Below are 26563 nucleotides of genomic sequence, written 5' to 3'. Positions count from 1 at the left end.
GCCCATGGTTGGGCGTAATTAATATAATTTTGCACTAAAGTTTACTCACAATTTAATTTGAAATTTAGTAACATTAGGAGGAATAAAACTTGGAGTCAATGATGTGACTAATTCATTTCCTTTTTTTTTATCAAAATGTTCATATACTTTGTGTCGTATTAATTTGTGATTGTACATTGTATTGACATTTTCTAGTCATTATGGTTTCAATGAAAGGATTTTTTTAACTTGCATTTTACTGAATAGCTTTTGTTTTATCTTCAAATTGTGAACAATATTTTATATTAACTGTTTTGCTGTTCTTGCTGTAGGAATTTATGAGATTAGTTGAAAAAACAACATTGTAATATTATGCACATAAAGTGCATATATTTACATAATTATTAAAACAAATGTTTGCTACAATAACATGTGAAAGACGTATGTGTTAGTTTAAAAGAAAAATGGTCATTTAGTAACTTCTTTGTCACAAGGGAAGTCATTCTTTAATGTATGATTAAACTACATGGTTGTCTCCAATGGATTGTAAAAAAGGATCACATTTTTTGCGTTTTGCTCATTTTCTGCACAATTGTATTTGTTAACAATGTTGTGTCAATCCTTTTGTGTACATTTTGTAGTCATTGTTTCTCTCAAGTCTATTTTAACCAATGGCATTGAATAACTTCGAAACTTTATAAACATAACTTGATAACTAGACACAAAATGCAAGTCTTTGTATAGACATAACGAACATAACTTTACTGGTTAAAGATTCATGAACCATCTTATCCCTTTCCCACTTTGAAGCAACTTCACGATGGCTATTTGCAAACAGCATAAAGCCAGAACAACCTGGTAACTCACAGTCTGTTCAGGTTGTATGCTTTTTTGCTGTTGATCAGTATCTAAGGTTTTGTGATGAAGCCTTAAAAACTTGAATCTGGTTAGAAAGGTCTTAAATTAGATATATACATTTTTTAGGGACTTCAAATGCACAAAAATACGTAACTAAGTGTTAGAGGTTTAATTCAGTTATTTAATGTGTCCAGAATCTCATAAAAATACAAGTGTACATATATTGTTTCAGTATTTGTCTATTAAATATACGCACTTGAATTAAGTGTATATGTATTTTCAAACACATTTTATATGTTTTAGCTTATCATTTCAAATGCATATATATGATAAATCTTTCTTAACAGACATAATGTACATCAAACTTAGTGCTGGCTCTGTAAACATATTTCCTATGTTCGTCCGTCTGTATGTGTTCAGTGTTTGCCCTCCTATTGTGTATGAATCTGCGGGTGACCCAGCCCAGATTTCCACGTCTTTGAATACTTTATCGTTTATTTATCGAAATATTTCATAAAATAAAAATGGATGAAATAAAACCTGTATGTTTATCATTTTATTAGTACCCTTTTAGTGAAACCAGAGAGGGACTTATGGTTTGTGCTCTGTGTGTCTGTCACACTTATCTGGATCCTGCGAAAATTTTAAAAGTTTTTCATATTTGTTCATGAAACTTGAAATATGGACAGATGGCAATATGGAGATTATGCACGTCATTTCATTTTGTTCCTACGTCGAGAATTCTGGTTGCTATGGCAACAAATAGACTAGAAATATTGCTGAAAATGGTGGATCCTGCCATAACTTTAAAAGTTCTCCATATTTGTTCATAAAATTTGAAACATAGATAGATGGCAATATGGAGATAATGCATGTCATGTCATTTTGATCCTACGTCAAGAATTCTGGTTGCTATGACAACAAATAAACTACAAATATTGCTGAATATGGTGGATCCTGCCTAGATAGGGGACTTTTATTGCTTGGCAATAGTCTTGTTTTATTATGCAGCCAAAGTATAAATGCTTTGAAATACACTGGCATTGAATTGACTTTACATTTAACCAAACTCATATGTAAGTATGAGCACACATAGAAATGTATGTACTCAAAAGAAATAATCCATGTTAATGAAATTGTAAATTAATAAAACACATTTAATAAACTTCAAGTGTGACACACATAAGCCACTAAATAGACTCTGAAGCCTACCATAATGTTTGATTTTTCTTTTCAACATGTGTACTAATTCCAATAAATATATTATGGGAACGAATATCTGGGGCAACAATAATGTAGAACCAATGTATATGGACTCAATAAAAGAGCAACCAATGTACAGGGGGAGGCATGCGTATGCGGGAGCTTACCGTGTTAATTGGAGTTTACTTCCAAGATTGTGTCGTTTTTGTGTTTTTCGTGAAAGAATTACGGATATTCCCCCACGGGATTACAAAATAACGTAGCAAGCAGTGTCCGGCTTGTTACAATTACGTATAAACAATTGTTAACCTGTGTCAAAACTACCATCGGAACACTTGTCTTTGAAACAAATGTCCGAAATTCAATTGTTGAATTTATCCACCTATCATATTTAGCAAACAATACACAAAATATGGTACATACAATCACGACATCAAACAGTTCGAAAGCTCTTATAAACCAAAATAAGTTTATTATACTGAACACTGTTTTGATTCAAATTATAAACCAAAATAAGTTTATTATACTGAACACTGTTTCGATTCAAATAATGGGTTTTACATCGTTTGTTTTCTAAACCATATAACAGCATACTAAAATGTATGAGTGGCTACTATAAAGTCCGACCATATCCAAAAAAAATAAATATTTAGCATACATTTATACTCTATGAGGAATAATTTGCCCTGTCATTCATATTTCTAAGCACACGCTAATTTCGGTGCATGGAAACCATCATCTGTGTTATTGAATTGTTAAGGAAGATTAGTCCTGGGACATCAACAGTTCGTATCCTGGGCTTTTTCTAACCTTTGTACAGGTTAATGACACTCTGGTCTCCGAGGTGGGAAATCAAGTGAAAACAACCATTGAGTCCCCATTGCCATGTGTGTCTGATTCCCTAACCAAAGTTTTCTTTTGTGACATTCAACCAAAAAACGTAGGCATTTTTCTTGCAATAATTAGTTTTCACTTAAATAATGCAACTGGTAAAATATATTTACACACAAAATGATTCAACCAAAAAACGTAGGATTTTTTCTTGCAATAATTAATTTTCACTGAAATAATGCAGCTGGTAAAATATATTTACACACAAAATGATTTTTGTCTTTGTGCTTTGTGCCATAAAAACCCATATTCTTTGGGCAATAACTGATAATAGTTTATGGTTTTGAATATTTCATTTTCCCCATGTAATAGGATATAACTTCCACTTCAAATGAGTGTAATTGTAAAGAAACAAAATCTCAAATAAGTTTAAGACAAACGTAAGATTTGCATGTTTAGAATGAAAAAATATATATATATAATTCACTAATTTATTCTTTTCCAACATGTGTAGTGCATTTCATGATGATACGAGAATTCGTTTAGGCCATTTGAGTACTTACTGGTATGATATATTTACATTATTTGCAGGGATTCTTTAAGCTGTTCAAACAGTTTTTGCTCACAGAAAATGTGGACGAGGCACAGGTTATAATTGTTCAGGCATGTAAGTGGGAACTTCAAACTTTCACTGAACAGTTAATGATGATTACAACACGAATATGTTCTACATTTCTGTTCAAATATATACAATGCTAAACAAACATATTTTTGATGTTGTTCTGACATAGAATCTGCAAAAGTTACATTTTGTGCAAGGATTAAGTTCATTTGCTACCATGAAGTCACTATAACACTGTGCTTAGTATAAAGTGCCCCAATAGTTGGTAAAATAAATAAAAAACAATCTTAAGAATACTGCACATATTTTTTCTTCCAAAACGAAATGGAATGGATGCATCTCTTAATGATCGAATTTTCAGCTGCGAATGGACAGACTGACTGCAACTCCTTCGAACTATTCAACAGCTTGGTACAGAGAAAACCAATAGTGAGCAATAGATGGGTAAAACAATATCTGCTTGCTGGTACCACACTTGATATGGTTTGTACATTTCTTATTTAAAAAACAACTACTTTGCTGTAAATGTTTTATGAATCTGCGAGGCGCTGTGGAGGTTGGTGGTTATACCATACCTATAATCGGTGAACCAATTAAATAAAACCGCATTGAGAACATGGTTGTGCTGTTTGAGTGTGTGAGAATTGTTCGGAGGAAGAAATGCATTAAATTGTATTAAAATAATAATTTTGGTTGTGACACAATTCTGCGGTGAACACATAGCCTTTCCGTTTAAAATAGAAACAATAGTTATAACTTCCCTTTTCAGGAGAACTTCATGGTCACCAAGATTTGTCGATATGGAGAAATCTGTCACGAAATTGATTACCAAGGATTTGAGTTTGAATTAAGGGGAGACACATGGGTTGATATAACCAAAGGTTTGTCATTTTAGCAACTACTGATTTTGAAATATTTCCAGTTTCAAATTTTAAACATTTTCAGTTCCCAAATCCAATTATCAGTCCTAATTTCTGGCAGCTATCAAAATGTTTTACCTGCCATTGACATGCATGTTATGTACGGGATCAAACAACCACTTGGAAGAAATAGTCTTGCATAAAGCTCCATAATTGTAATAATTCTTGTTAATGCAGAAATTTGGGTACCATGGAACTAAAATATCCTTACAATTTTCTTGAAACATGAACCACCTGGAGATTTGATGTAGGTCATAAATTTAGATATTGATTATTTGTGCAACTGCAACTGTTTTCGAAGGGACTGCAATGGCTGATTGGTATAGGCATTCTTACTTTGCATTGCTTTGTACTGTTGCCGTACGGTACAGGTTCAAATCCCAGTCAGAACACATGAAAATCATTCATAGTTACTAGCTTTTGTTATTTTTTCAGTGGCTTGCATCAATATATTTTCAAGATAATAATCAAAGATTGATAAATTTTTGTCTCATAGAAAGTATGACAAAATATTGCATTGATACATTAATGAAAACTGATTATATGCCATGTTATACATTAATTGTAGGTCAGCTTTTGAGACTTATTAAGGATATTGGCGGCATCCCAGTTATCAACATAACAGAAGATACAGTTGCTGTGTGTGCAGACAACATGTTGCATACTTCAAGTAAGCATTATATAAACGCTTAAATGTTATTGTAGTAGCTGATGAATATTTAGTTTCTGTGTTCAAATAGAGCTTGGACGATTATTGTCTGTCCGTTGTTAAACAGCTTACGTACATCCTAGCGAATTTTGTCCATTAATGAAAATGGCAACATTTCCAAGTCACTTAATTAATCACTTATATAGTACTACTCTGGTCTAGTTGAGAGCTTTTCCCTTCAAGTGTTGTTATTCCCTATCAATTTGTTGTGTGTTTCCAGGTCAATGTGTAACCAAAGAGTGGGTGTTCAGTTGCATTGTGGAAGGAAAGATGGTATCATTGAAGGAACAGACAACGGATGGGGACATTGTTTATGAAAGCGATAAATTATGTGTGATTAATGAACCACTGAATAAAGTAATTGTAGCAACGTCAGGGTCAGCTAATGGGAAAGGCCGGTCACAGAAAGACCAATGTTACATATACTGCGAAAAGCTAGATTACAAGTTACATACACACCTTGAGCAACAACACTCCAATGAAATTGAAGTAGCTAAGATTCTCAACATGCCAAAGAGATCCAAAGAAAGGAGACAGGCATGGGCGGCCATAACTGCCAAGGGTAATAATCTGCACATTACAAAAGTAAAAGAAAAAGGGGTGGGTATCCTAATACCTAAGTACAGACAGAGCAAAGAACAAGATAGGAAGAAATATCTGAGCTGTGAGTTCTGTAGGATGCTAATCATTTCGACTGACCTATACAAACACCACAGAAGTTGTGTCAGTAAGCCTGACAGAGTAAAAAGCGATGCCCCAGTAAAAAATTCTAAACTGCTAGAAGCATGTGCCTCTACTGAAAAGCAGGAATAAACGAACAATTGTACACAAAGGTTGTTGTCAACATAAGAGAGGACAAGATAGGCAGCTATGCCAAATCTGACAGTCTGATTTTACAATTTGGTGAAAGAAGATTTGAAAAAACGGGAAAATCGGAAAATTCTTATTCCCATATTTTTTGTCGTATGCTCGAGTTGGCTAGATTGACTATAGCCATGAAAAATAATTACCCGCATATAAACAATTTAACAAAATGCATTCAGCCAATCATGTGGACCCGCCTTCTTGAAACAATAAAAAATGTAACAGGGTTCGAAGCAAGGACCTGTTTTTATGCGTCACCGTCTTACCTGGAAAAAATAAGAAGTAGTTTAAAAAAGTTTCCAAAATGCTTCGCACAAAAGCATCAGAGGTGGAAGATGGGGAGCAGGAAGAGAGAATGTCCCGATTTATAAAATGTTACGATGACGAATATCATGAAAGAATGGTCTTTATGGCCAAAAAATCAATGGCTATTGAAAGGTTTAATAATCAAAAACTTTTACCCATCGTCGAGAATGTTGTTAGGCTGAGCACTTGTCTCCGAAATGAAGCCAGCATATTAAGATCCAGTGCACCAACTGATCTCAATACCCCAGCTGATCTCAAAGAGATTTATTCTTCACTTTGCAAAGTTTCCTTAGCAGAGGTAATACTTTTTAACCGAAAGAGATCCGGAGAGGCGGAAAGACTGAAAACGGAAGATTTCGTAAAGGGCTCTGTTAATGACGTAGTGGATGAAGATATATCACACACATTAAGCAAATTTGAAAGGCATTTGTGTAAATCTCATTTTAGGATAGAGACGCGGGGAAAAAGCCTCAAACGAGGCAGGCGAGTGTCAATTCTCCTAACAAAAGAGATGAAGGAAAACCTGAACACACTACTTAGATTGCAGTCTAAGCTTCAAATAGAGTCTAAGTACGTATTCATGAGACCAAGTGGAAGAAAGCCATACAGAGGCAATGATGTACTGAAAGAGGCGACTGAGAAAGCAAAGGTCACACATGCTTCACGAATAACTTCAACAAGTTTACGCAAACAACTGGAAACTTTGTCTCAATTTTTGAATCTTACAGAGAGCAGCCAAGACATACTAGCCACGTTTATGGGTCACGATATACGTACACATAGGGAATACTATAGACTTCCAGAAGGGACACTAGAAGTCGCAAAAGTTTCCAAGATCCTACATCAATTGAATATGGGAAAAATCACACAGACGGATGCTGCACAACTTCATGGAAACCAAACCATAATTGGTAATTATTCTATTTATATTTAGATACTGTTTGAACACGGACAAGGTCTCATAATATTAACGTTGTTAATATGAGCATGAAAACGGGGAGTGCAAATATGAAGTTTCATCCTGTGTTATGTTTATACCTAGGGGACGTTTGTTTACTTTTTCAATATATATATATATATATATATATATATAAATATATAGATATATATATATATATATATATATATATATATATATATATATATATATATATATATATATATATATATATATATATATATATATATATATATATATATATATATATATATATATATATAGGGAAGTATATACCTGTATATTTTGCTCATTTCACCATAATGCTGTTTTTCAGACGAGGAAACAACAGTAAGCGATGATGAAGCTTCAAGTGATGAGGATGTTGAAGAATCCGATGACCAGCATGAAGAATCCGATGACCAGCATGATGAAGAAAATAGAGGAGGTGTTCCTTTATCTAGCTCAAAACCTGCGGTGTCTGGGTTTCAACCTCAATATGGTAATGAAATAGTTGTGTTTGTGTGTAGGCATTTATCGTAAAAACTTGATGAAACTTGTTCAGTATGTTGCATTGCCAATATTTAGTTCATATTTGATTATTGAGTACTCCGGTAAGAAATGGGCAATTTGATCAAATGTAATTTATTTTTATTTAGATGCTGTATATGCTATATATGTAATTACAGATATTTTTGACACTTTGTCCATGTAGTTTCTCTGTTAACCATATCTAGGTCACTTGATAATTTTGGTCAGTTAGATATAGATTACAAAGTCAAGTTTGTAAACTGAAATAAAATTGTTTGGATTGCTTATCCTATATTGAAAAACAGGAATGAAACTGGGTCAGAATATTTGCATTGTATCTAAGTCAGTTTCAAATCTGGGTAGCCTAGACTAAAAAATAAGTTACTGGTGTGTGTGTGTGTGTGTGTGTGAATTAATTTATGTTGCATTAATGTTGCAAACAACATACTAATAGTTCATGACTGTGTTTCATAGGTCATTGGTATAAACCAAAATTAAACGTTTCTTTCGTTTTTCATATCTTAGGATGTCAAGGAGCAGGGTATGACAATGATGATAATGATGATGATATGGGTGATCCAGATTGGATTTACAATAAAAGAAAGCACGGTAAGTTATTGCAACTTTGTCCTACTTAACGTAGAGGATCTGTCATATTATTTTGAGTGCAACGACCCTCACAATTGATTCATATACAATTCAATTATTGCTTTGTACCCGCACAAGAAATTCCTTTGTTTTACATTCTAATGAGCTAATCAGGTGTTTTACAAATTATGTGTTGTACTTTAATTGAAAACCTGAAGTATCTGGTCATTTACAAATAGAAAGATGGGATTATCGCTGTTTAAACATAAAGATGTAGATGTATTAAAAATTGTTGGATCAGACTTCATTCAATGTGATTAAGAATCTTAAGCTCACGATGCCTCATCAATATTGTTGTAGCTCCAGACAGTGAAAACTCGGATGAGGACTTAAAAAGGCAAAGAAAGAAAAACAGAAATAAGAGTGGTATGTTTAATAGCATCTAAATTCAATTGCTGTTTAAAGCCACACAACTTATTTGGCATAGTAAATTTAAGTATAAATAAGAAACATATTTTATCTATGCCAATAAGAATATATCTGGTGGTTACAAGGTAGAAATCTGTCTTTTTGGCGCTTTAAAATTTAAAAATAATCGCGTTTGTTGAAATGGACATATACGTATAGAAATCCTACTTTCGGTTTAAAAAATAAAAAAATAAATAAATTACTTGCTTACAAGGCTATAGATTTAATGACAATTGTGCACACTTTCAAATTGCATCTTTATGTATTGATTAACATGTATTTCATTTCAAGGTGTGTGGCTTTAACATTTCCTGCACTTAGCTTGGACTATGTGGTTCATTTTTTCATGTACAGTGTTGCTTACGGTATACCACTAGGAGGCGCAATTACAATGTTATACCACACCTTCCAGTGAACCAATTCATTAAATCCGAATATAATTATTTGCGTGTGTAATAATTGTTTGGAGGAATATTTGCATTACTTTGCGTTATAGTATAATTGTTATCTTGGATATAACATGTAATCTGTATATTTCTGGCAACATGAAACAGCGAAATTGTTCTTATTGTATGTATTTGGTTCAGCATTGCTTATTTTAACATGATGTCCTCATCCGATGATTTGAAATGTTGTTCATATAATATCATTATTATGTGGACGACACACATAAACGTAAATTGTTGCAGTTGTCATTTTGATTCATGTTATGGTATGCATCTCGGTATTTTATATTTCAGGAAAAAGAAGTGGACACCGCAGGAACAACGAGTTGTGATGAGTGAATTTGAAAAATATATGCATCTAAACAAATTGCCTGGGAAGTCCGAATGCGAGAAATTGCTAAAAGAAAACCCGTGTTTAAGTAGAAGAAGTTGGAGAAATATTAAAGATTTCGTTCGAAATAAAACACAGACATTTATCAAGCATCAGAAAAATTAAAATGACTGAGGAAAGAACAAGATGCTGTAGATTTGAATGCTGTAACTGGCAATTTGCTAAAGTGATTTGATTGGAAACAATCCAAAACTGACAATATCATTATGTAACAGTAAACAATATATATTGTGGTTATCATTATGCTTTAAATATATCCGACATAATTTCAAACCCGTTTGGGTAGATGTCTAAAAAAGCTTTTCAATTTATTTTAGTAAATTAGAATAAAGCAGAAGAATTGTTTTATTATTTACTTTTTTATAATCCAAATATATTGATAGGAAATCAAAGTTTTACCTTAAGTCATGTTTTGATGCTTGAATTCACTGTATAGGTGATGTATTCAAAAATGGAACCTTTACTTCTGTAGATAAATTGAGTGAAATGTACAATTTAAAAATAAATTTTATTGATTATATAGGGGTGACAAGAGCAATAGATAAATTTTTGAACAAATATTGTTTACCCTGTCCTACCCAACAAATGATAAAACTCGTTTTCCCCCATTTTTACATCTCATATTAAAAAACTAATCAGGTGCTAAAAGACTATATAATATTGTAAATAAGAACAATGAACAACCTTCAGTTAAAGCAAAATGGGGTATAAAACTCAATACCATAATTAGTGAAAATGAATGGAACTGCATTTTTGAACTACTCTTTAATTATTTATGTACGCTGGCAAATGTCTTTATTTTGAAAATGAACCTATTTTTGCTTTTTTATGCTTTCTATTCATCTGAATTCGCATATACTAATTTCTTATTACAATTAATTCATACTTTTAATATGTTTATATACTGAAATATCTAGTTTTTTACTGTTGTTCTCTATAAATACGTTTTAATGTTTTTCAAACACACGATTGCATGCAACTGTCTTCTAGTTACAGCATTGTTTTCAGTTTGTAAACTCTGAATGTCTGTTGACATGAAGCTGTGTTTTTTCTCTTGTAAATATTTGTTATGTGAAGGTTAACAAAGACGTGATATGGTTTGTGATTTTGTTTATGAACAAAAGTAATATATACACTCTTAAGAGTATAATGTATAAATTATATGATAAGCTTCTGTAGAATATTTAAGAAAACAATTAAACATGGTCTAAGGCATTAAGCGTTTGCTCTAGATGCTGTGTATTATGTGTCAATCATTCTGTCATCTTTGATAAAGGTACGGTGTGTTTTTATGCCCCCTGATCGAATGATCGGGGATTTATTGATTTTGGCCTGTCTGTCTGTCATCTATTCATTGATTCATTCATTGGGTGTGTCCCAAAACTTTAACATTGGTCATTACTTTTGCAATATTGAAGGTATAAACTTGATATTTGGCATGCATGTGTATCTCATGGAGCTGCAGATTTTGAGTGGTGAAAGGTCAAGGTCATCCTTCAAGGTCAAAGGTCAAATATATGGCCTCAAAGCGGCGTAGTAGGAGGCATTTTGTTTCTGACAAACACATCTTTTGTTTTCAAACTTCTATGCAAATTGCTTTGTATTTGTATGTCACTGTCTACAACCATATATATATAAAGTATGACACTGTGACATTTATTGTTTTGCATGTGTACTTTTGTATGTCACTGTCTATAATTATATGAGTCGTGTTCTGAGAAAACTGGGCATAATGCATGTGCGTAAAGTGTCGTCCCAGATTAGCCTGTGCAGAGACTGCAGACTGCACAGGCTAATCTGGGACGACACTTTACGCACATGCATTATGCGTAAAATGTCGTCCCAGATTAGCCAGTGCAGACTGCAAGGCTAATCTGGGACGACACTTTACCCACATGCATTATGCCCAGTTTTCTCAGAACACGACTCATATGATAGTTTGTGTTGCATATGTACATATATATGTAGCTGTTTTCCTGTCTTGTAATAAAACGTGTTGGGAAAAAATATGCATGTATGCATGTATGTTGCTTTATTATGTCTTTGCACATGTACTCTTGTGAACAATTAGTTTGTACATGTGTAAGATGTGACTTCTAAAATGAATAACATGTTCTTCAGTACAGTGTTCTTGTAGTAAAGTGTCAATGGTGTCCCTTGTATGGCTTTTGTTTACACCCGATGATTTAAAGGCGGGATTTGGTTTAAATCGCCATACAATATTATAAGAGAGACACGAAGAGAAGTACAGTGTGCAATAAATGGCCTGGACTTCAATTAAGTTTTCTTAGCCGGAGCATAATATCGGAACTACATGTATAAACAGGGATTGGCTGAATCGTCATACATTGATAGAATACATTTAAATTAGTGTGTAAGATATTTAGCTCTACCTAATCTGTATCTAATTATCTATATATCTTAATTGAACTATATCTACATCCATTCTGTGTTCAAAATTCAATAACTATCGATGGTCGTTACAAGCTATAAACATCGTTATATTTCCGAAACGAAATGCTCGTATGCATGAACACGAAGTGCCCCAGGACTAAATGGTGTCGTATAATTCCAGCAGCAAATATTGAAAGAGTGGTTGGTAGACTTGTGTGTTCTCTTTCATACGCATGGCGCCTTGATGGTTAACAAATGTTTCAAGATTCAAAACGTTATTCCGAAGGGTTAAGGGAAAAAACGGATTTTACAACAAGAGCACCTCATAACGGATGCCAACGCTCGGCTGCGGGTGCAGTTTTCAATAAATGAAAGCATGTACGAATATGTTAAGAGGTCACAGGGATCTTGACCTTTGACCTAGTGACCCAAAAATTGGTGTGGCGTGTAGAACTCATCAGGGTGCATCTGCACATGAAGTTTCAAAGCTGTAGGTGGAAGCACTTTGATTTTAGAGCCAATGTTAAGGTTTGAGCACGACGACGGCGGACGACACGACACGACGAGCTGGCTATGACGATACCTCGGGTTTTCTCCGAAAACAGCCGAGCTTAAATACACTTTACGAAGGTGTCACATGGACATCAACGCAGACGCCGAAGCCAGGAGGAGTAAGAAACTTCCCATATTTTCTTTGTTTTGTCTTGATTCAAACATCAAGATGGTAACGCCACTTGTTTATAATTGCTTTCAAACATCGGAACCCTGGCTTAGAATAATTTTATATTAAACTTCACAGCATTAAGTGTAGTAATGCAAATAACTTTGAAACGAAAAGAGACGACATGGGATGAATACACTGAATATATGTGCGCTTGAACTCGATTTGGTCATAATATCAACAGGAATTATTAATTTTATTTTAATTTTAATACAACAATGTCACCAAATCTAAACAATGAAGATAATAATCAGCTGACACAGTTTAAATTACAGACTATTAATAAACCCGACTGAGACAAAGATGCAACATAACAAGTAGGACATTTTGAAGATATTTTATGTTGCTAAATATTCATGCCAAGAGTAACTTTGTCAATGTGTGATTATGAGCGGGCTTCAGTGTTGTGCATATGCTATGAGTATAATTATGCCACTTCTTACCAGACCGAGTCGTTTTCTAGCTATTGTAAAATCAGATTTGTAAATATATTTATTATATATAACATATATATATATTCGTTATGAGACGGATACAAGTTTACACACCGGCGACTGAAGACAAGTTAACATTTCTATTAATATGTCTCGTATTATTTAACAACCAACAAAATTAAGTGTTTGTTTTATTCAATTTGTACTTACATCTTCCACTTGGACTTTGATATTTATAATCGTCCTTATTTAATAGCTAGCAATCGTCTTATTTAAAGTTGTAAATAATCGTCCTCATTAAGGTGATGAGAATCTCAATTGAAGGTGTGCATGTATTTTATCCTGATATGGCCTGTGTATTTGTTCTAAGTTGAAGGTGTGTAGCTTTGTCTCTATTTGGCCAGTGGAATTTTCAGTAAAGAAAACATGCGAATGAGTTCGCAGACTTCTAATGTACATCTTCTCAAAGTTTGGTTGCTGTAAATGCATTTGTACTATGTGTACTCATTGAATGCGATTGTACGTGTGTGTGTGTGTGTGTGTGTGTGTGTGTGTGTGTGTGTGTGTGTGTGTGTGTGTGTGTGTGGTGTGTGTGTGTGTGTGTGTGTGTGTGTGTGTGTGTGTGTGTGTGTGTGTGTGTGTGTGTGTGTGTGTGTGTGTGTGTGTGTGTGTGTGTGTGTGTGTGTGTGTGTGTGTGTGTGTGTGTGTGTGTGTGTGTGTGTGTGTGTGTGTGTGTGTGTGTGGTGTGTGTGTGTGTGTGTGTGTGTGTGTGTGTGTGTGTGTGTGTGTGTGTGTGTGTGTGTGTGTGTGTGTGTGTGTGTGTGTGTGTGTGTGTGTGTGTGTGTGTGTGTGTGTGTGTGTGTGTGTGTGTGTGTGTGTGTGTGTGTGTGTGTGTGTGTGCGCGCGCGTGTGTGCGTGTGTGTGTGTGTGTGTGTGTGTACATATTCCATTGACGATTCTCAAAACATAAATAGCTTTGTATTAGATGTTCCTTCGTTGTGTCTATTATTTGATACTCAAACATTTCAATTCTACATCTAATAGGTTCATAACAACGATATGGAAATTATGCCTATGACGCTCCTTATTACATCTTTAACAACAAGAATGGAGTTAGCGGATCCTTGAATTAACTAAATTTCTACGTGCCAAAGAAAGTTGCCATTCTGTAAATATTAAACCTATGAGTGATGCAGAAATTGCTTTTGAATGCACTTTACATTATCTGCTTATGCTTTAAGATTTTAAAGGCCCTATAAAGGTTGCAAATCCAATTATTATGCAAATAAACTAGTATTATTTTTACCGGATTTCAGTTACTCTTGCATAAAAAAATGATTATAACACAGCTTAGGTGCAACGTTGTAAAGAATTATGGAAGATATACCCGTTTCATAATTGGAAGAAATGTTTGCAACTTTGTAACTAACGTGATGTGTAGCCTCAAGGCGGTGACGTATGCTAAAAATAGCCGAAAGAAAATTCAATTTTAATTCTATTTTAAACAACTTTTTACCAGCAGAAAGTAACTTATTAGATCACTACAAACTAGGGATGGCAAAATTATTCGAATAATCGAATATTCGATTGAATGGTCAGCATTCGAATAATATAAATGATATTCGCATATTCGCATTTTTTTCCAAACGTAATTTCACCAATATTTAATGACCTGCGAACCGCTTACTAAAAAGCAACTGAAATCACTTGGGAGTAACATGTTTGACGTGACGTTCTTCGTGTCAAACTGATAACGCGGCCCGTATCAGTTTTGATTGCGCAATGCAATATACACGCTCTAAGAAAGGCCCCGACTATTGTTTGCCAGTGGGTTGCCAATTTACGGTTTCAATTGACTGGCGAATAATAATTAAGTTTTGTGATCACAGTATGTACAGCCATTAAAATGTGTGAATTACTCAAATCGCGCAATGTAATATACTTACTATAAGAAAGGGCCCGAACTGTTGTTTGTCAATTAGGTACCAATTAAGGGCCTCAATTTACTTGCGAATAATAATTTAGTTTTTGTGATCACAGTTTGAACAGACATTTAAATACATGTATGTGATTTACTCAAAAGTAACAGATACTATAAATTAAACAATCATCAAGGAATCATAATTCAAATCTAAAAAGCCACCAGCCCCTTCTGCAGTATGGACTACTTAACACGGTCTGTAGATAAGAAGACCGCAACGTGTAATGTGTGTAAACTTAGTTTTACATATGCGCGTTCTGCTTCAAATCTGTGGAAGCATTAAAAAATAAAATTCTATGACACAATGTTTTTCATTCTATTTGTGCCCGATCACAGTATCGGTCATATTATTAGTCACAAGCGATACAATTATTCGATAGCAACGTTAATAAACAGACTCGTATTTAGCAAACGGATAAAACTTACAAACCAATGGAAATTAACACATAACAAGGTAAAATAAATCCAGCCGTTTTATGCGAATATTCGAATATTCGATTGAATGAATTTGCGAACATTCGAATACCGGTATTGGTATTCGATGCCATCCCTACTACAAACATTTTAACCATTTTGAAGAGACCTACTTTGTGAGTGATACCGGAAAACGTTGAAAATCAACGATATATTTTTGGTGACCTGAGTCACTTTCACTTTCACCTTCCCAAGTAAACAGCGATGTAAATAAACTGGTTGTTTGTAAACACAATTGACTTGGAGGACAATGTATTTTGAGCTTAAAACAAGTTGTATTGCTCATTTTTGTATGGTTATGTCCAATAGCATATATATATATATATATTGTTTTTTATAACCTAAAAAAATATTTAAAAATCGGTAAATAATTACGGATTGTCACCTTTATAGAGCCTTTAATACGAAGCTATGATGGTTTATTTTAGAATAAATGTATTGCCGCGTGGCAGCGGTTTAGCTCTCTTTCTCAGTATTTACTTGTTTATGTGCGACACCCTACAACTTGACATCAAGTGTAGTGACCAAGGGCCAGAACTTTATGACAATCCGTTTTACATGGCAGTTCAGTCCATATTAGACTTTTCTTACGCGGCTAAATATATTTTCTTCATAGTGATGTAGTTGGAGACAGCAACAGTTGTCTCTCTCTCTCTCTCTCTCTCTCTCTCTCTCTCTCTCTCTCTCTCTCTCTCTCTCTCTCTCTCGCTCTCTCTCTCGCTCTCGCTCTCGCTCTCTCTCTCTCTCTCTCTCTCTCTCTCTCTCTCTCTCTCTCTCTCTCTCTCTCTCTCTCTCTCTCTCTCTCTCTCTATCTCTCTCTCTTTCTCTCTCCCCTTCGATCTCTTTCTCTCTCTCCCTCGCTCGTACTCTCGCAAAAACAAGGCTATTTTCGACATAGCTTTTTAAGAATGAAGCATTCAAACTGTTCCTTCAGCGCTATTGCATACAATCGTTTTTTGACAATGATGACACACTCCATATTTACCTTTCCTCCACTTTGCACCTTGCTCTGTTTTCCCATTTTTGGGGGGTTCATGATCGTACCTTCAACATTAAAAACAATATGTTTTACAGGTATGAAGTCTAAACAATAACACAATAACTGATAACAATAACACAATAACTGATATGAAAACACCCTATCAGTCCGGTGTGCATGACTGATTTTTGTAATCGGATTGATATCTTTGCGATATATATATATATATATATATATATATATATATATATATATATATATATATATATATATATATATATATATATATATATATATATATATCAGCATGTTCCTGTTACAAATTAATTGACATAAACGGGTGAAATACATACCAAGTATTGATAGATTGTAGCTTTAATGTACACGAATTGAATAATATGTTTTAATGGGAAACCTGAAACTATTTCCAATGATCTATTTTTAGAAAATGGAAATCCGACAGTAAATGGATATAGGGATCCCCATTCATTTTGAAATCAGTATCATAATAATCAGAGATAAAAAAGATCGAACACTCAATCTGGAATGCGACACAAAACGTGTATGGTCGGCACCAAAAATTAAAATAGCTAAAAATATGCTTTGGCGCCACCTTCTGTCATTAGCGCCACCTCATAGGCATTGGCTCCATCTCTTTTGGAAAAACACCGAATTATCTTATTAGATCAACAAGAAGTCATATTTTTTTTGTCCATGAAACAACTTAAACATGTCAAAAGCAATCCTTTGACGTTGTTAGCGATTTCATTGGGATAAAATTTCCTCGTCACCCAGGCAAAACACTTCGGTGTTCTGTTAAAATTTGTACCACGCCATAACGTGGTCATCACGTTTCCAAATAATATGTGAGCTTTTTATTGATCATTCGTTCACCCGTTGTTATGTATTAAATTGAGCTTAATCCGAAGCCTACGTCGATTAAATTTTAATCATGAACTATCTGTATTAAGTTGTTCCTGTGTCAGAGTTATATAGATGCTTATTGAATTCATTCGAAATATGACTTATACGGGCGAAAGCCCGCGAAGCGGGCGTTGACCGTTCATACATATGGGAATTTAGACATAAAATTACATAAGAATACCACATATGGATACTTCTCAAAAAAATTTGCCACGCGACATATATTTTCGCGATGCTATTTATGACCTTGAACAAATCAAAAACACATATGACATATGCTAAATCACATGTAAATACATACCTCAGGAAAAGTTATATCAATGACATCATAATTGTGTAGCGAATCGCACTAAATATTCTCGCATTATTTGTTTTTCTTCGCAACCGTTCCAGAATTAAGTCATTAATCAATTATCTCCCCTGAATGCTCTTCTTCAGTGGGTATAAGCCGAAGACTGGTTCACTACGTATAGTGACAGTCTTCACCGAACACAATTTAGGGGAACATAACCCGTCAAAAATATATTGCCGAATCTCAGATTTCTGTCGAATTTATTTGCTTTGATCTTTTCAAATTCTTATTGTTATTGTTATCCTGATAAATCACAAACGCTTGTTAAAAAATTATTTGTTTTAAAAACTAGTTGGCATCTCTATTCTTCCAGTATTCTCGCGGTATTTCAATAACGACACCCTACTGTTTATGTGTCATAATTTGTGACGCGTTTTCCATTCGCTCTCAGAAAGAAGTGTTACGTGTGATCATGGGCAATATTCTGGTAAGTTGTCGTTGTTATCCACCAGAAACACATTTATTCACAAAATTTAAAGATATTCAGATCTAACTTTTTAGTCTTTTAGCTTTAATTTTGAACGTATTTACACCTCGTCTGCTCGCACTTTACCGATATCCCGAAAGGTTACATATCACTATAATTAGTTTAGGCCTAAAACCACAAAATCCGATACCGTTGGATTTTCGTACCACAATCTTACGTAAAAAAATCTTCCAGATTCGTAATCAACAAAAAACCAGACATTTATAAATTGTCTGCATTGTTGATCAAATTTTAAGATATTTGTTGGTTTTCCGTTTTTAGAAGCTGTTCTGCCAAGGCAAGAGCTGGGCATCATACAAGCCATTCTATCCAGCAAAACTGACAGTTTTGGTTTACAGAAATCAACAAAGGAGGGATTCCTGAACTATCAAAATTGCCAAGCTATACACACAGTTATTATATGTGGTGATCTTTATTGGTTCTGTTTGTTTACTTGTATGGAACATGTGTTAAATTTTATAGAACTTTGAAAAGTCTATATATGTCTATCTATAAACAAAAATCAGCTTTGGTATAATAAGATCAGATGTGCAAACATTGTCAAAGGGTTGTTAAATTAACAATTTGAAGGCAATTATGCTGAAAAAATATGAAAGTTCCCATGCAAATTTTGTCTGTATATCGACAAGTGTCTGCCAATAATTGTCAAACTAGTAATACAAAACTTACCACAAGTATGTAAAAGCACTAAGTACCTGTGATCATTTTTAGTAATAGTGTAATTCTTAACAGTAGCAAATAGCTTGTTAAGTAAATGCATAATGCAATTAATATGATTTCCGTTCTATTGTGTAATTAATTAATTGGTTGTTACTTGCTAATCCATGATAAATGTTTTATGGCTAGTGCAAAACCAGCAATGTTAATTTTGTAAAAGGTAATACAATAACACCACTTTGTAATTTTATATACGTAAATATTCTTGAAATGTAGGTTGATGACAGTGTTTTAGTTTTACTTATTTTGTAACTATTATTTTATGTGCAAATAAATGATGTGAAGTGTTTTGTATATCCACACAATACCACACTTCTTTTTATATATGTACTGTGTAATGTGTTTTTTGAATGTTTAAATAAAAAAATATGGATGATATAACATGATGCATTCTAATATTTGCATTCAAATTGTAACTATAGAGCTAAGTGTATGCAGTTTAGACTGTGATTTTAGAATTGCTACAAAATGGCTAGTTTTTTTAATGGCGACACAATTTAAACTATTCAACAATAGTTTGCGAAAGAAAATTAGAAACCTGCAAGATACCTGTATTTTAATTGCGAAACAAGTATGTTGTTATGCTGTTACACATAATTATACATTGATAATAAATAAGAAGACAATTAGTGGTGTTAACGTTTCCCAACAGTAGAAATCATTCTTCTGATGAAGTCAGTGGTATACAGACGAAAGCTCCAGGTATGGCTTTCAATACGTAGTGTGTGTAATGTGGCAGTCTAAAACTTATTGGATTAAAAAAATCCTGTCAAATATTTCAATCAAAATTGATTTTACACATCACATGATTTTGATTATGTTAAATCAGTGTACTGTATGCTAAATGCGACTGCTTTAGCAAGCTGTCAAGTTGAATTGAGACATTTGATGAAACAAACTGGTTCCTAGGTAGGACCAGTACTTAGTGTCTATATGACGTACCATGACGTCGAAAGTCTACAAGGCCTACTAGGTAGAACGAGAAATGTACTTCGACGTACAATTTTCACCGACCCTTGAGTGTTAGCCAATCAGAAGACACCTTACATCTGTTGCTTTTAGAGATATTTGACATTGAACGTACGTATTATTATTATTTATACCAAATTATGCGACTATCGACCGCTTACTCATAGATATTGTGCGTATTTATTAAACATTAATATTATTATAATTTATACCAAATTATGCGTTTATCGACCGCTAACTCATAGATATTGTGCGTATTTATTGACCTGGCGTGGCGGAATAACCTCTGACTTACGCAAGTTATGGTTATCACAAAATACGACCAACGGGGAGGTTATAATACATTATTTATCCCGTTAATGCTTGGTAACTGTTTGGTTACCGTTGGGAATTTCCTACACAGTAATGCGGTGGACGGCCGTGAAACTCCGCCCCGCATGATCAATAAATACTCACAATATGCTGAATAATTTTAATTTTAAAAAAGGTAACAATTGAATCTTCTTCAAATTTGTATATAATCTTTTTCAATGCATTAAATACTTGAAACTTCTATGTGTTTTTTTTTGCCATTCTGATATTTTTATTCATTTTGTCCTCAATTAAAAAAGAGATTTTAAACATTTATTATGAATAAATCTGAAGGAAAAGCGGCTCGAGAGACTAGTGTTTTGATTGGCTGTTCAGAAAATGTGTACGTAGAAGTACAAACATGTATGTGATTGTCGAAGTACAAATTGTACTTTGACGTACAAATATATACTTCGAAGTGTATTTTATATTTATGTCGACGTACAATTATTGTACTTCGACGTAAATTCCTCTTTTTAACTTGTAGGTCTTCTTGACTTTCAACCCAAATGGTACGCCATAGTATGTCTTTAGGGTTATCTAAAGAATGCTCCCACTTAAGAGATCAATACAGAGACCTCCCAGTGACTAAGCCAGTTAGCAGACACCCCATCCACTATACCACAAACACCGAACCAACTATTAATTCCAGTGGCTAGAAAACAAAAAATATAAGATGCTAGATCTTTTAGCTTGGAACATGTAACTTGTTTTAAGATTGATTTTTTTTATGCATTACTTAATTATTGCAACAATTATAATATTTTGAACACAATCATGTCCATATATTTATTTAAAATACATGGTTATCAAAAAAACTTTAAAAGCTTTTGCCCGTAAATTAGGTAGCACCTATAATCATATTATTACTATAAAAAATATCGTGACCCTACTGTATGCCTAATGTAATTTGAATCAATGGTCGACAATCGCACAGCTCACTAGTGCCTACGTAATCAGTTTATGCGCTGCACTTATTTGGTACAACTCTGGAAAAAGAACATGGTACGATTATTGAAAAAATACTTAAAAGTCGCTAATAAAACAATTCAACAGACAGGGACGCGTTATGAGATGCTGGATAAGACGTCCGAGGGCAGGTAATGTACATGTTAACAATTCAGCAACAGTAGTATCAGTTATAAGAATTTAAATCATGTAGTCGTGCTAGGTTACAAATGTCGAAATGAAGACGTTTTCTAAAAATCTAATTAGTTTCTGAAAACTGTCTGTACTGCAGTAAATTGCATATCATTTCTATAATAATGGTATTATAATGGCGAATGCAGAACTAATTGGTGTTTATTTATTCATTATATGGTTTGGTCATAAGAGGAAATAGCCTAAGTGCTATAAAAAGCATTCAGCGGGAAACCTTTAGTGTTTTCCCGCGAAGTATTTTTATAACAATCCTTAATATAGTAACATGCTGGGATTACCCGCGGAGTAGGTAAACAGGTATGAAGCACGATCACATGTAAAGTAGCTTAGGCGTAATCGATTTATATTAGCGCAATACACACCTTTTGTATTCCTTCAATACAGGTAGCTTAGAATGCTTTAAACTATGTATGTTTATGGGCCTAACTTAGTACAAGAAGTGGACTACATAGTTCGCTGAAGTTGAAAGTTATACATTAAATGACATATGGGCAATGGAATAACAGTTTTGTTCTATATATACATAAATAAGCTTGGTTAACTCTTGGACTACTTAGCCAATTACTAGCTTCCATATTTACATTATACAAATTAAGAACTTCTGTCCATCCTTTGAGAAAACATCCCAAAACTATATTCCTCGGAACCAGGGATGTATAATTCTATTATACATCCCTGTCGGAACGAACGTTATTGCCTTATTTGTTAACAATGGCACAATGTGGATATGTTCACTATCTTTAATTACAACACAGGTATATTAAACGGGCATACAACAGTGTCCCATATAATGAACATTTCGACAGCTTATTTGTATCAACATGCACATCTGCAATTAGCATTTGTGTACAGTTGTAATTATGTAAATGAAGCTTTAACCAATTGCATATTATTTTTGAATGCCACAAGCACATTCACATTAATACATGTAATTTTATTGCTAAATCTTTCAAAGAATTATTGATCTGCTTCTTCACATTATTATTGTATTGAACACAATTTGTTATTTTGTGAAATATAATGATATGTGGTATCAATTTATATAAAATAAGCATCGAACAAGCAGGATTAAATCTTTAAAACTTGATACATTAAGTTTAAACCTGTCTAAGCAAGGTTAAGAATGCCACCAAATGACGGATTGTGAACATAAACACTTAACGATATTTAAGTGGGCTGTAGTTTGCTTTATAATATAATTTTGAATCACATTTGGATTTCAGGTTCAAATTCATATCGAAGTTAAGAATTAAGGTTTAAAGTATATTGTCGTCTGTTTTCCAAATAACCATGTCCTTACTAATTTTATTTCCTGGCCTCTTGCTTATTCCCAAACTGGGCCGAACTATTTTTTAGCGAGGCTGTTTTCGGAGAAAACCCGCGCTATTGTCATAGCCAGCTCATCGTCCACCGTAGGCGTTATGCTAAAACCTTAAAATTGGCCATAACTTTTTAAATATTGAAGATAGCAACTTGAAATTTGGCATGCATGTGTATCTCATGGAGCTGCACATTTTGAGTGGTACAATTTCAAGGTGAACATCATCCTTCAAGGTCTAGCGTCGAAAAAACAAAGTCAAGTGAAGTAATAAGCTTTAAATGGACATAGTTATCTGACCTGCCCACGTATATATTTTTGTTAAATAAATCAAAGCGGCGCAATAGGCAGCATTGTGTTTCTGACAAACACATTGTGGTAAAAGGTCAAGGTTAATGTCATCCTTTACGGTCTACGGTAAAAAATACAAATTTAAGGGAAGTAATAAGCTTTAAAGGGAGATAATTATTCAATATTGAAGTGTACCTCATGAAGCTGCACATTTTGAGTGGTGAATCTACAGTCACGGTAGTGGTTTTTAATTATTTGCTACTAAAAATAGAGCATTGTTACAGACAATTATTTTAAAGGGAAGTAATTTATTATATATAATTATAAATCTCATATTATATATTTGCTTACCAAGAATTGAAGTTCTTTTCACAGTTACTGTACAGATTTATTATTTAGATTATGTATAACGCAAATGATTGATTTGTCAAAGGTCTTTTTAAATGATATAATTATAATTTCTCTGATGTTCATTACATACCTGTGGACTTATGTCCATAGATACATGATCAACTTTTTTTTTATGAAAAAGAAAAATCAACTCTGTCTATGATCTCTTTTAAACCACAGGCCTTGGTTGTCAGTGATGTCTGACATGGTCGTAATTGACTGCGAGACCCTCCTCCCCCCCCCCCCCCCCCCGGTTCAATTGGATAAAATTCAAGGGAAGAAAAACCTTTAAAGGGAGATGATTTCTATACCAGCCAAATGATAAATATATATTTTATTTTATTGCAATGCAGCGCAGTAGGGGGCATTGTGTTTCTGACACACACATCTCTTGTTGGGTCACTAGGTCAAAGGCCAAGGTCACTGTCCTCTAAAAAAAATAATCTGACAAGCTTTCGCAGCCGAGCGTGGCACCCGTTATGCGGTGCTCTTGTTATAAATCATGTTGAGATCCCAAATTTCAACTTTTTTAAAAGCAAATATAGTTAAACTCTTTCAACATTTGAAAAACATGCCAGTACTGATAATTACAGACTAGCATTAAAACTTGGTTTACAATAAAACAAATACTTGTACTCACAAAATTTTTTTACATGTTTTTGGCGGAAAAGAACGTTGTCATTTACCGATTTTTTACTAAACCAATACTTTTTTTTTTAATTTAACCAAATCTACCTCAAGACTTGCAACAAGCGACTGATAAGTGACTTAGTTTAAATCATCGTTCAATACAAAGTCTGCGGGAAAAATTCCGCGAAATCCGAAATATACGTCCTTTAGATAAGTGTGTACTTTTCTTGGTTTTAAATAGCAACACAAAGGCTTTCTTATAAATCGGCTTGATTCAAAACAGCTTTGTCTAATGAGCGTCTAAAATGCAGAGGCAATAGTATATGTGGCGTCAAAAATGTCAATCTCGACGAATCTCATCGTACTGTCATGACAGAATTTCATGAAGCATAGCTCATATGTATACAGTTAGCCAGTATAACTGAGTGAAAAGATAAAACTTTATGCTTATGCACCAATAGCATGTATATAAACAATGTATGTTAATCAGTTATAATCTAAATCAAATTTATGAGTTTTGTTCATGGACGTTTTTTTGTTGTAGATGATGAATTCCACTCAAAAGGCCATATAATCGGAGTCTATGTTGACAAGAGGAATGTAACATATCAAGGAATGTATGTCGTGTTTATGCTTGTCCATTAACAAAGTCACCAGTACATGCTAGTAGTGCAGTATGGCCGCTAACACACCCCTGATCGGCGACAAGGAGACCAATAATTGGTTCAAAGCGTGCATAGGACTCAATGTTACGAAGGAAGGACTCACTAACTTTCTTTGCGCAGAATTACAGAAAGTACACACCGTTGTTGGTAGAAGTTGTGGAAACTGCCCAATTGAAAACCTCATACAATGTCCGACAAACCCATATTGTAACAAGAGGACACGGAATTATTGTCCTTTTCACAAATCACAGAAACCGCAGCCATGCCCAATTTGTGATAATGGAAAACATAATATCATATTACACCACAGATATGGTGGACCTTCCTGGAGGAACACTCGGGCGGAAAAGTGGGCACTAAATTATTGGGAAATAGGCAAATGCTACCTCCCTCCGGACGGATACAGCAGCATTTCCTCGGTCCAGGAATCGGACTTTAATGGTGTGATAAGCATCATGTTGAATTGCCTACATTTCCATACATGTCTCTCCCCCTTATGTTTATCACCTCCACCGCCTGATAAGCAATGTCCTCTAGAAAAGGTAATACAAAGCACGAGTTAAGTGTTTAAACAGTAGTGTTTCTATTTGTTTTACTCATATCTGAATGTGTTTGCGAACATTAAAGAGTATTTCATAAAAGCTGTGGCATATTTCATTAACTTCTATTGTATGACTTTCTAAATACTGCATTAACGCACACTTGTCATTTCAAGTATGTGTACATCAAAGCGAGTATTTACGATCTTTATACTTGTTTTCAAAACTTATAAAACATCAAACACAAACACAACAGTTCAGAAAAAGCAGTACCATTAAATAAATTAAGTTTAATTAAATTGCAATTATTGTTTACGTAAAAATTCCTTCATGTGCACAAGAATTGTTCTCTATTTGGAAATGCCCATTAGCTGACGCAGCTTTGTTCATACGACACGTAGACGCGCTTTGGTTTGTAATAATAAACGTGTCGGTATCGGTGTTAATTTTGCTGTATACAGTATACTGCAGTATACTTTATTTCATTGATGGTCCTTTATTTTTCATAAACTTTATTAACATGCATAAATCATATTGATAAGCTTATAAGATTGTGAGAGAGAAATGTGGACATTAACATTCTACATACTCGCTTTAAAATTCGAATATAATACTTGTTTATTTATCATGATAAGTTTTTTCTTAGGTTCGTCAGATTGGCCGAGATGTGCGACACACATCCGACTGCAAGGTTACAGATGCTGACTTGCAGGACTATTTCAAGGCACTGTCCACGCTCCTGGCTGACCCACAATACTTACAACATGATCCTTCAGCCATCATAGCATGTAAAAGACTTAGTGATGTAAGTTAAAGGGACCAGTTTATATATTTATAAATTTAGAATGGTTTGTAACGTCTGTCAAACAGCAAAGAATAGTGCACATTATAAAACTATAATACAATTAACAACGACACATAAGGCAAAATAAATGTTTTATAACATACCGTTGTTTTCCCAGAAATGGGTAGGCAATAAGTATTGCACTTTTTCGTCCGTACCTACATACGTGAGACCGCCCCGAAGCTCCTTCTCTTTAATTGATTTCGCATAATATTCACATCTGAATTACCTTAATGTGGAGATGATCGTACACAATATGGCTGCAACATGAGTTTGGAGAATAATTGTG

At 34.0% G+C, this 26563-nt stretch overlaps 5 protein-coding genes across 12 annotated transcripts in view; all 5 read left to right on the top strand.

The window, feature by feature from the left end:
• The window catches only part of LOC127857972 (uncharacterized), a 169244-nt gene extending 158674 nt beyond the window's left edge, over positions 1-10570 (top strand). Inside the window, exon 6 of the transcript XR_008038701.1 lies at positions 10293-10570. The gene's annotated coding sequence lies outside the window, so the exon portion shown is untranslated. The remainder of the gene's footprint in view (positions 1-10292) is intronic.
• Positions 1-26563, top strand: part of LOC127857964 (uncharacterized) — a 309606-nt gene that overhangs the window by 111883 nt on the left and 171160 nt on the right. For 3 of the 7 annotated variants that reach the window (XM_052394757.1, XM_052394752.1, XM_052394758.1), the window contains exon 2: positions 24771-25433. In XM_052394757.1, the coding sequence (XP_052250717.1) occupies positions 24903-25433 (531 nt within the window). In that variant the 5' untranslated portion in view covers positions 24771-24902. Of the gene's footprint in view, positions 1-21407; positions 21537-24770; positions 25434-26076; positions 26236-26563 lie in introns of those variants that run through there. The other 4 variants (XM_052394756.1, XM_052394753.1, XM_052394754.1 and 1 more) reach the window with 4 other exon arrangements.
• LOC127857969 (uncharacterized) overlaps positions 1-26563 on the top strand; it is a 289700-nt gene that overhangs the window by 97467 nt on the left and 165670 nt on the right. The gene's annotated exons all lie outside the window — the stretch shown is intronic.
• On the top strand, positions 3474-5935 carry LOC127857334 (uncharacterized). Its single transcript, XM_052393737.1, has 4 exons — positions 3474-3538; positions 3855-3976; positions 4263-4374; positions 5343-5935. The coding sequence occupies exons 2-4, from the start codon at positions 3974-3976 to the stop codon at positions 5933-5935; spliced, it is 708 nt and encodes a 235-aa protein (XP_052249697.1). The 5' UTR covers positions 3474-3538; positions 3855-3973.
• LOC127857333 (uncharacterized) lies at positions 6494-9594 on the top strand. Its single transcript, XM_052393736.1, has 3 exons — positions 6494-7203; positions 7567-7731; positions 9557-9594. Exons 1-3 carry the CDS (start codon positions 6804-6806, stop codon positions 9592-9594), a joined length of 603 nt encoding a protein of 200 aa, XP_052249696.1. The 5' UTR covers positions 6494-6803.

The sequence above is a fragment of the Dreissena polymorpha genome, chromosome 14, assembly GCF_020536995.1.
Source record: "Dreissena polymorpha isolate Duluth1 chromosome 14, UMN_Dpol_1.0, whole genome shotgun sequence".
Lineage (NCBI taxonomy): Eukaryota > Metazoa > Mollusca > Bivalvia > Myida > Dreissenidae > Dreissena > Dreissena polymorpha.
The sequence above is the reverse complement of the archived record's forward strand: the minus strand, read 5'-3'. Positions and strand labels throughout refer to the sequence as shown.

Bases quoted from the DNA above. Each gene is read 5' to 3' on its own strand.
- LOC127857333 (XM_052393736.1), top strand. From the start codon at position 6,804: ATGAAGGAAAACCTGAACACACTACTTAGATTGCAGTCTAAGCTTCAA. The intron at 7,204-7,566 runs GTAATTATTCTA...GCTGTTTTTCAG, and splicing joins TGGAAACCAAACCATAATTG to ACGAGGAAACAACAGTAAGC. The intron at 7,732-9,556 runs GTAATGAAATAG...TTTATATTTCAG, and splicing joins TGGGTTTCAACCTCAATATG to GAAAAAGAAGTGGACACCGC.
- LOC127857334 (XM_052393737.1), top strand. The intron at 4,375-5,342 runs GTTTGTCATTTT...GTGTGTTTCCAG, and splicing joins ATGGGTTGATATAACCAAAG to GTCAATGTGTAACCAAAGAG.